At 32.3% G+C, this 10478-nt stretch overlaps 1 protein-coding gene across 2 annotated transcripts; it reads left to right on the plus strand.

Annotated features, from left to right (window-relative positions):
- The first annotated feature begins 1092 nt into the window (after positions 1-1092).
- Positions 1093-8747, plus strand: LOC104115633 (transcription repressor KAN1). 2 transcript variants are annotated; one of them, XM_009626309.4, is made up of 6 exons: positions 1093-2445; positions 2845-2921; positions 3506-3551; positions 4337-4511; positions 7290-7383; positions 8006-8747. In XM_009626309.4, exons 1-6 carry the CDS (start codon positions 1620-1622, stop codon positions 8066-8068), a joined length of 1281 nt encoding a protein of 426 aa, XP_009624604.1. In that variant the 5' UTR covers positions 1093-1619; the 3' UTR covers positions 8069-8747. The 2 variants fall into 2 exon arrangements, with proteins under 2 accessions (XP_009624604.1, XP_009624603.1); XM_009626308.4 differs by having other exon boundaries at positions 1097-2445; positions 7287-7383.
- The last annotated feature ends 1731 nt before the right edge of the window (positions 8748-10478 follow it).

Consider the following 10478-nt stretch of genomic DNA (forward strand, 5'->3'; position numbering starts at 1 on the left):
CACCTAGTTTCAAGAATCCAGTGTTGGGGTTGGGGTGTGTTAAAGAATACTACAAAAATCTACGTAGAAGCTGTAGATGAAATTATCTTGAATACGTTTCTGTCCATGTTGGTATCGATTGGTATTTCTAATTAATTTAGAAAAGTGATATTAAATATATATATATATATATAGAAAAAAGGAGAAAAAGATACTAATAAGAAACAGAGAAATCTGAGAGAGAGAATGAAAACAGAAAAGACAAGAAGTAGAAGCGGAGAGAGTGGGGGAAAAAGAATCACAGAGTAGAGTTATCTGCGGGAAAGAAAATTGATCAAAAAGTGACTATTTATCTTTTTTGGGTTCAAAAAAACAATTAAGCTTTATATTAATTAAATAAATTTTACATTATTTCCTTAAAAATCAACTATATGCAAATGTTTACAGTATCATATTTCTTTCTAGATTTAAGTTTTGTAGGTAAAAGAAATTTTACACTGTATTTAAGAAAGTAGTTCGGTGCACGAAGCATCCCGCATTCACGTAGGGTTTCGGGAAAGGGCGCACCCTAAGAGAAGTGATGTAGAGAGTCTACCCTGATACAATCATCTGTTTTTGCTTTTACGGCTCGAACTCGTGATCTATAAATCACACAGAGACAAAGTTTACACTGCGTTTAACTGCATATAACAAGCTATCCCTCTATTTTGCAAGTTTTTAACACGAAATATTAACTATTGTTGTATGTCAATTTTATGTGATGGTAAAAAAATTGTACAAGTTAATTACATGTAATTGACTATGGTAAACTTCATTCATAATCTGATGAAGAAGATAATTAATTAGCAACCTATGCTAATCTTTTATTAGATAATAAGGTCTTTATAATACTCTATCAGTTTATATTGTTTACACTCATTTTTTTTTCTTTTTGTTTTCTCTTTATATAATCCTATATTTAAAAAAAAAAAAATTAAATAAGTGTCTTGTTTCTTTTGTTTGTATTTCTGAAATTTATGTACTTTTGTTTTTTCTTTTGATGCTTTGCTTGTTTTGACTAGAGAGAGACAGAGAGAGAAGAAAATAGCCTCTCCTTGTTCTAGTGTCATTTTCCAAGATATACTCTCGAGGAATTAACACCACTCCCAAATCCAAAATCCCCCCTTCTTCTCTATCTTTCCATTCCTTTGCCTTTTCTTTCTTTTCATTTTTCTTTAATTTCTTCACATCACTTCATATCTTCTTCTTCTTCTTGTTCTCTCCTTCTGCATATATGTTTACTATTAAAAGAAGATAAAAGAGTTTCTTTTGAGTTCCTCTATTAGCTTTACATAAAGAATAAACTCTCTTTTCTCACTTTTCTTTCTAAATCTATTAGCAAAATCAAACTTGAAGTTTGTCCATCTTTTCCTTTTTCCCTTTTTCTACATCTCTTTGTGTGTGTCTTGTTTGTGTTTTTGTGCAACTTTTACTCTATTCTCCAGGGCATATTATCATAAATTTTGGGTTTTTGGAGCTAACAGAAAAAGGAAAAGCTAAAGTCCTCCTAAAGCAAAAAAAGCCACTATTAGAAAATTAAAGAAACATTCTTGAATTCTTGTTTTTTGTTAGATTTTCTTTAGTAGTTATAATCCATAAAGATGCCCTTAGAAGGGGTTTTCATTGAACCTCAATCAACTAATTCAAAGCCAATCCCTGATCTTTCTCTCAACATTAGCCCTCCAAATAGTTCCTCTTCTCCATCTTGTAACAACATCAATGAATTGCTAGCAACTTCTAGTTTCGATCTCTCGAATCGTTGTGCTAATGAAGTGGGTGAAAATCATAGGAGATTAAAGTTTAGTAAGGCAGGAAATTGCCTTACTGAGCTCTCGTTAGCTCACCCAACCACCACTACCACCACCACCACCACCGGCGCCATCAATGACGAAACAAGAAGGGGTTTTTTAGACTTACCAAGAAACCCTTATTACAACAACCACCATAGTCAAAATTATAACCATATGGTGCAACCAATGAATCAAATAAATCATGGGGTTTCTTCTTTAGATGTCTCGGACGGTTTAAGACCTATCAAAGGTATTCCAGTGTATAATCACAACCGTTCATTTCCTTTCTTGGCTAATTTAGACAAAGAGAAAGATCCAAAGATGTGTTTTTACCCAATGGCTTCATCATCTTCACCACTTTTTTCTCCTACATCTTCATCTCCTTATATTAATACTAGGTTTAATGGGATATCATCTTCTTATCAAGTGCCACATCATCACTTACATCATAGTCAATATGGTGTAGGATTAGGGCATTCTTCTCATGAAACTGCAACTTCTCATCATAGTTTGATGAGATCAAGATTTCTACCAAAACTTCCAGCTAAAAGAAGTATGAGAGCACCTAGAATGAGATGGACTAGTACTCTTCATGCCCGGTTTGTTCATGCTGTGGAGCTTCTTGGTGGCCATGAAAGTATGATTTCTTTGCTTATTTTATATTATCAGAGACGGATCCAGAATTTATTCTGGTTGGTTTCAAACCTTTGATATTCTTAGCTTGAACACATTGTACATCAGTTCAAAATTACTATCGATGTTTCGTTCTAAAATATTGATTTTTGTGATTGTCACGGATTCTATTGTCTATTTTCGTATTCCTGACGTGAGGGTATCTTGAAAACAACCTCTCTATCCCTTTGTGGTAGGGGTAAGGTCTGCGTACACGTATGAAATTTTTCGTTCTAAAACATTAAGTAGTTCAGTTGAACCTGCTGCATCTGTCCTCTGTATGTTATAATTTCATATTTTTGAGGTGGGAAATGATGTAAAAGGTCTAATCTTCTATTTTTGTTTTTGTGTTCTTGATTTTTAGGGGCAACACCAAAGTCAGTATTGGAGCTAATGGATGTGAAAGATCTTACTCTAGCTCATGTCAAAAGCCATTTACAGGTACTTAGAAAAAAATTTAGAATATTAAATAGAACAAGGAGAATCTGTTTTGTTTTTAAATACTTTTTTTTTTCTTCTTCTCTTTTTCTCTCTGTCAAAGGTCCCTAGCTCAGGATGAATTCCTCCGGCACATTAGCCGATAAAAATACAGTGAATGACTGAGTGAATGAATTAAAGAAACAAGTCTGATCTTTCTGATAGTATCAGAGAGAAAGAAGAAAAACAAAGAGAGAAAAATATACTTAGGTAAATATACTAGTCCTACTATGGTAAGAATAATAGGGTTGGGGGGTGGGTGGGTACTGGGGTTCTGTTACAGACAAAAGTAAGTCATCATTATTCAATAATTCACCTCGTGATTAGTGAATCAATTCCAAGAAAGAAGCATTTGACTCTGAAAATATTTCCCTCCCTAGAAACTCTACCACTTTATTTTTTGTGTTTTGTTTTGTTTTTCTCTTTGTTTCAACGTCATTTCACGAGAGGTAAGTGTAATGTGTAGTAGTAGTACTTATTTTTTTTGAATTTCTTGAAATATTGTTTGTTGTCTTAACATTTGAAAAAAAATTCCTTTCCCAATGCAGATGTATCGCACTGTTAAAACCACTGACAAACCTGCAGCTTCCTCTGGTAAGTTGTCTTGCTTTAAGTCTTCTGCTTACTTACTTTCTTCCTTTTTATTTTCTTCCTAATAATCAGTGTTATTAAACACATTTTACAGCATAAAATGGCATTAACAATGTGGTAATTTTTTCTATTTCGAGTACATGCATTATACACTAGCATTTAACAATTTTTATACGACGATAGGCGTAAAGTCTTGACTAATGTTACACAAAGACGGATCCACCATTTAACGCGATGGGCACACTTTTCTGCTCAACCAATGCATGTTCCTAAAAACTTTTAGTGTTTCTGGTGCTAAATGATTTTAATCAACAATTTTTTCGGTATAAAGATATACATATATATGATTTTTGTCAAAATTAACGGGGTCCGATAACCACTCAATATTACACATAGATTCGCCTCTGATGATCTCCCTATACTGACCATAGTTATACATATTTTTTCTGTTGTACCAAAATAGATAGCTAATTGAAATGACTATGTATAGCATATGAGCTCGTTCCATGGGAGTTAATGTGTTCTTTGTCAAGAAATGAAATGAGACGCAGGAAAGTAACATGTTTCATTAATGTAAATAATTTTTACACGTGTACTTTAACCTACTATAGTAGGTAACCTACATTTATTTTTTTGTTTGTTACTAATCATACATTTTAAAAACAATTACTTATAGTTATCTAATATGATAGTATTTAAATTTTTTTTAAAACTCTGAGCGCATAAAAGTTAAACTATATATATAAGTTTTTTATTTTTGATATTTTTTATTTGTTATTATCTTTTAGGGCAATCAGATGGGTCAGGAGAAGATGATCTCACAACAATAGGAAGCACCGGCACCGGTGACCGGACTGGTTTATGCCGGTTTACGGATCAGAGAGGAGCATCCGATGGATCAGTACAACCCGAATCCGATTACCCTTCTACTGCAAATCCTACTCTTTGGAGTAATTCCTCAAGGTATAGGCCTCATATATAACACTACTTAAAACTTTAGTGAACGTCCTATATATGTTATTTAAATGGGGCTTAACGTTTGACGCGTTTAACTTTTATATACTGACACTTCAAGAAAACTTTTAAACTTTTAAAATACTTAAAAGATTATTATAGGTAATAGTTTATAGAAAAATTAGATAAGTAACCTGTAATTAACTGCAACCAGTAGTGGAGCTATATGTAATAGCGTGGGTTCAATTGAATCCCATTAGTTGGAAAGATATTCTATGCTAATATATATATATATATATATATATATATATATATATATATATATATTATTGAATCTCTTTTGGAGAAGCTTTTAATCTAATGGTAAAGGTAGTTCAATAGTTGCTTCGGGGAATAGAGTGTGATCAGAGACAAATCCCATAATTTGGGGGTTCCGGGTGCCAAGCAGAAGGAAAAGATGGACCTTTGCCACTGGCACCTTGGCGACTTTTGTTCTGGCACTTTAAATATATATACTATTTCTTATACATATTTACATATATATATAGAGTTTTCGCTGAAACTTACGGGTGGCGTACCACCCCGAATCATATACATAGATCCTCCCTTGAGTGTGACAGTTTCTATATTTTTTTTTTGTATATCCTCGATATATTTTCTGAATCTGTTACTACCTGAAACAACCTGTAAAAATACTTAGATATATAAGTGCAGATTTGTTTTTACAATGTTAGTGTATTTGAATTAGAAGTGACGCATTGAAACAACGGTAAATTAAAGTTGTCTCCGTGTGACTTATAAGTCACGAGTTCGAATCATGAAAACAGCCAATAATGCTTATATTAGAGTAGACTGTTTGCGTCATATGCGATCCTTCTCGAACCATGCGTGAATGCAGAATACTTTATGCACCTGTCGCCCTTTTTTAGTATATTTGAATTATAAAAACTATGGTTCACAAGTAGTGTAGTGTAGGACTTTTGAAGTAATGATGGAGTAATGAGTTGCATACTTTTTCTTTTGCATGGAGTTACCCTGAATCTTAGAAATGCACAACCCACGTCCACCATTTTCTGAAGAATAAAAGAGCTCTTGTGGCAGCTTTTGCTTTTCTTTTCTTTCATTTTTCCACTTTGAACTTTCAACTCCTTTATTCCCATTTTAATTACATCTTGTCGTACTATTTTCTACCCTCTATTTTTAATTGTTTTTCATGCATTCTTTTCTTTCTTTCTTTTTTCTTAAATTAAAAAGGCAAAAAAGAGCTAATAGTATTAGTAAAAGTTGTGATAGAATGAATATGATCCAATTCACCTTGGCCGGAAATTTCGATTTCGAACACCCAATGAAAAACATCTTAGTATGAAGCACTTTCCCATTTGATAGGATTTAACAAAGGTGAATTTTAATAAGTCGAGGTCTCAACGCAAATAGGAAAGTTGGCGAAAAAAAGAGAAAGAGAACCGTACTCATAGGGTAATTAATTAGGATTATGATAAGAAAGCAAAAAGTTTACTGCTATACTTTTGCTTTTCTTTTCTTTTCTTTTATTCTTTTACTTTGGTTGTTTTCTTGAATTATTTTATTAAGGATGTAATAAACTTTTCTTTTGTTTCTTTTTTGTTTGCTTTGTTGTTATTCTCTTCACGAGGAGATTTTAGCAAATAAATCCAAAAAAAGACCAGTATCTTGACTTAAGTGCTCTGCTTTTCTCAAAGTAATATTTATTTAAAGTATCCTTGTCTTGTTTGGTCGTGTGTTTGTCTTTTTTGATTGTTTATTTTTTCGTCTACTCAAAGTAGAAAATATGAAAAAAGATCTTGTTATGATCCAGTTACTATGTACGTAATAGGATGTGCCTGCTTCTATAATTTGTCTTTTCCTTAATTAAATTCTTCGTTCCTATTTTCTAAATATTTAATCAACTCCAAGATATATGATAAAATCTCCACAAAATAAATATAGAATGCCGAATCTGCAGGTCATCAGCAGATGATTTTTGTACTTTTTTTTACTCTAGTAGTTGGACGAAGGAACTTTTATTTAATTTGTCCTATTGTACGTTGAGAAGTTACTTTGACCAGTCCACAATTATTTTATAAAATAACAGTTGAATTAAATGACAAGTACTGTAATTCAAATGTTGTGCACATTGTAGGATTAAAAGAAACATAAATTTAAAATATTTACAGGCTAATATATAAAGTATTTTAATAGTTATGTTTTGCTATAGCTCCTTAATTAATAGGAATTAGTGACATAAGTACTACTTCCTCAGTCTCAATTAGTTTCATTATTAAGGGTCAATTGAGCTAATTTTATGATTTGCGTAATATAGAGATTAATTCAATTAGTGTCTTATATTGGCTTGAAGAAATGATCAGTTGTTGTCTCTTTATATGTTTTTTTGGATACTTTTCACCTCATGCGCTAAAATTTGGAGTCGAGATAGACCAAAGGTCCATCTCTTAACACGTCAGAGCTTACTTATCGTTGTTATAGTATTTTTCATTGTAGGCTCATGTTATGTTATTCACACTCCAGTTGTCCAAGTATGGACGTTCAGAGGAAGAGAGATGTTAGATTTTGTTTTTTAACCAAACAACAATTTTTTTAACACAAAGAATTAGAATTTTTCTATTGATTCTTCAAAGATCCATTATAACTTCAGTATACATTTATTGCTTTTCACATTTTAATTTATAAGGATAGTCAAAATGTGATGAGTTAATTCAGTACAAGATAGACTGAAAAAACATACGTCTTTTACTTGGAATTTTACAGCAGTAGAGAAGGATGGTTGCAAGCAAACTTGAATGATGCAAATGGCCTTAGATCGCCTTGCTTTCCATCTCAACAAAGATCAGGTCACCAAATAGAGGTATTTCTCATACTTTTATTCTAATTTCAAAATCTTATATGTACAAGAATTCAAACACTAATAGACGAATCTAAAATTTAAAGTTTATAGATTTCTGCAGCAACTTCGAGTTAGTGTACAATAATATATATATATGGATTCTCACGGTCATATAGTTATTGAATATTTAGAATTATTTTTAATACATTTATAGAATTTGGGAAATACTTTTGAATTCACGTAAACCCATAGCTAACACTATACGTTCACCCCTCAAAACACTTTAGAGCAACTAATCTTTTGAGAAAGTGATCAGGAGTGGCAAATTAATTTTTATAACTTTCTTAAATCCTTTAATTTTCAAGCTTCTCACAACATATTTAATATTTTTTTTGTCAGCTTCAGATTAACTGAATTTGTTTTTACACTGTCAGTGTACAAAAATTAAGTTTCTTTTGCTTGTAACTGGCACATGTCATGTCACCCATCTTAACCTATGATACAATTAGTATATATCTTCAGGAAAGACTAAAGTCTGCGATAGACAAATGGTCATTTAATTTCTATTATATTGTCTTTTTCTAATTACCATATTGAAAACACTATGATTAAATGAACTAAATGTATCAATTTGGATAATCAGAAAAATCCAAGCTTGGAGTTCACATTAGGAAGACCAGATTGGGTTGAAAAGGAGCATGACTGAAGATGAACACGTTCGAATTAAAGCATGGGCATCTGCTATTAAAAGGGAGCAGTAAATCGTCGATCGGATTAATCATCACTTCAATTTGATCTTGACTTAGCTGATTATTCTTCTGACTCTTTTCCTTTTCTGTAATTTTGGAATGGAAGAGAAGGCTTGAGCATGAAAATATTAAGAGCTACATAAAAGAAAGCAAAAGAAAAAAAGAAAAAAAAAAGAGATGAGATGTATTCCCTAAGGTAATATAGCTAATTAAACATCTATGCAGATGACCTATGGAGTTGGACTTTTTTTTTTTTTTTTTTTTTTAAGTTTGCCGTCCATATTTTAACCTACCCCGCCTTTTTTTTCATGTCGGAGATGGCCTTATGAGTAGCAGCCTCCCACAGAGATGGCTTTGTGGTCAACTTCTATTCTGCTTGTTGGAAAGTTCTTTCGGATCTCTTTCCGGGTCAACCCACTTATCAATATCCGATAGTGGTTGACCTCTATGGTATTTATACCTCTTTTATTTGTTTTTTTTTTTGGTTTTGTTAATCTTTGTTTTTTTATTTCTTGGGTTGGTTGATTTCTAGCCATTGGCTATGAGTCTCTAATGTAAAAGTTCGATTAATTAACTACAACATGGACATATTTGAAAAAATAGAAAGAGTTGAAATTCAACTGGAAGTTTCTGTGATCTCTTCCCCTAATCTCCTTCCTCTTCAACTCCTCCCAAACAAACCCTAAAAATCCTACTTTTTTCAATATATGTATGCATATTTTTTAATTACAAAACCCTGCCAAAATGCATATTAGAAGTAAAGAGTGAAAATAAGAAAGAATAATAGTTTGATCGATATTCTCATGCATGAGATACATTAATGTTGCAATCAGTAATTCTAATACAATGAAACTAACAAACTAAGAAATGGAAGATACTTATAATTGTGAATTTACTTAGTCTAATGAGATTAAAATCTCGCTTAATCTCAGACTGCTTTAGTAAGAAAATCAGCTGACTAATCTATTAAACTGCCTGAGGCAACTCCAAACATGTTTCATCTAAATTTTCATTGACGAAAATCTTTCCATCTTGTCCAATCGTATTGAGCTTGATTATGAGCGATATCACATGCATCTTTATTGTCATAATATAATTGGATTGCATGCCAAGTAGGCAACTCAAACTAGTGCTGAATTAGTCTTGTAACTAAACAGAAAAATCCGTCACTAATCTGATTTAGCGACGGGTTGGTGATAAATTATCAAAAAAATCTGTTAGCTACGAGCTATTTAGTGACGAAATCCCTAGCTAATTTCAATTTTTCTGTAGTGAATGGAGAAGAATTTAGTGTACAAAGCTTCAATGTGATGCGTGGATATATCCTTTCTTTTGTTTTCTTTTATTTCTAACCGTTTTTAACAATCTCAGGACCACGTCAAAAAAAATTCAAGGAAAACATTTAGCCACCAAAGGAAGGATTTCCTTTTTAGAAAATTTTTTCTTTTTGACAAGATAATGACTTTTCAAGTTTTCATGTACGAAAATGGACTCTTTTGAATTTAGATGAGTTTGATAAACAATTCCGGTCTAGTTAGGGGTAAAAGTGCAATTTTGAAAATTGACCTGACTCGCTTTTTGACCACATTGGTCAAATGGGACCACATCTTGACTCCCTATGAAAATGTCAAAAGATTATCCGTATATTTATATCCCTTTTGACCTGCTCATGTAATTAATTTCAATTTTGTAATTATTTTAAAAGTACCAAAAAGGTTTTATATACTTATACTTGGTAAAAAGATACAAGTAACCCTAAATAGAAGGCTGAACTATACCAGTAACATTTTTGAAATATACATACTCCATTTCTCAACTTATCCATGTTAAGCAATTCTGTAATCTTTTTATAATAGCATTCTCGGAGCCTTGCGCGTACCTCGATTATTTCATCAAGTGCTTTGTTACCTTTTATCGGTAAAGGTACGAAGTTAAGCAATTATGCACTCCCTTTGGTCCATATTAATGTATAGGTCAAAATCCGCTTTCACTAAGACTTGATACGAAACGGTACCGCAAAGAACGATATGACCGAGGTCGATTAGTGTAAAACGAGGCTCGTAGCCGAAGAGTCAATAACGGCCGAGGTGGAGTATGAAGAGCAGTATTAACGGGTAGTTTTTGTAATAGAATATTCAGAAGAATATTCTTAATATCTGTACTTTTAGGGTTGACTGGGGAATATCCCAAATAAATAGAAAGAAAAGATGGCAAGATGGAGATGTACAATTTTCTAATAAGAACACTCTTTGAAAAGCAAACTTTCTCTAGATAAAAGACAACTACTACCTTTCCAAAGAGATTCGATTGTCTGTTGTCTCACACTTTTTCTATTAGATCCGAGAGAGGTCCCAACATTCTAGTATT

This window comes from Nicotiana tomentosiformis, chromosome 5 (assembly GCF_000390325.3).
Source record: "Nicotiana tomentosiformis chromosome 5, ASM39032v3, whole genome shotgun sequence".
In the NCBI taxonomy this organism is placed as follows: domain Eukaryota; kingdom Viridiplantae; phylum Streptophyta; class Magnoliopsida; order Solanales; family Solanaceae; genus Nicotiana; species Nicotiana tomentosiformis.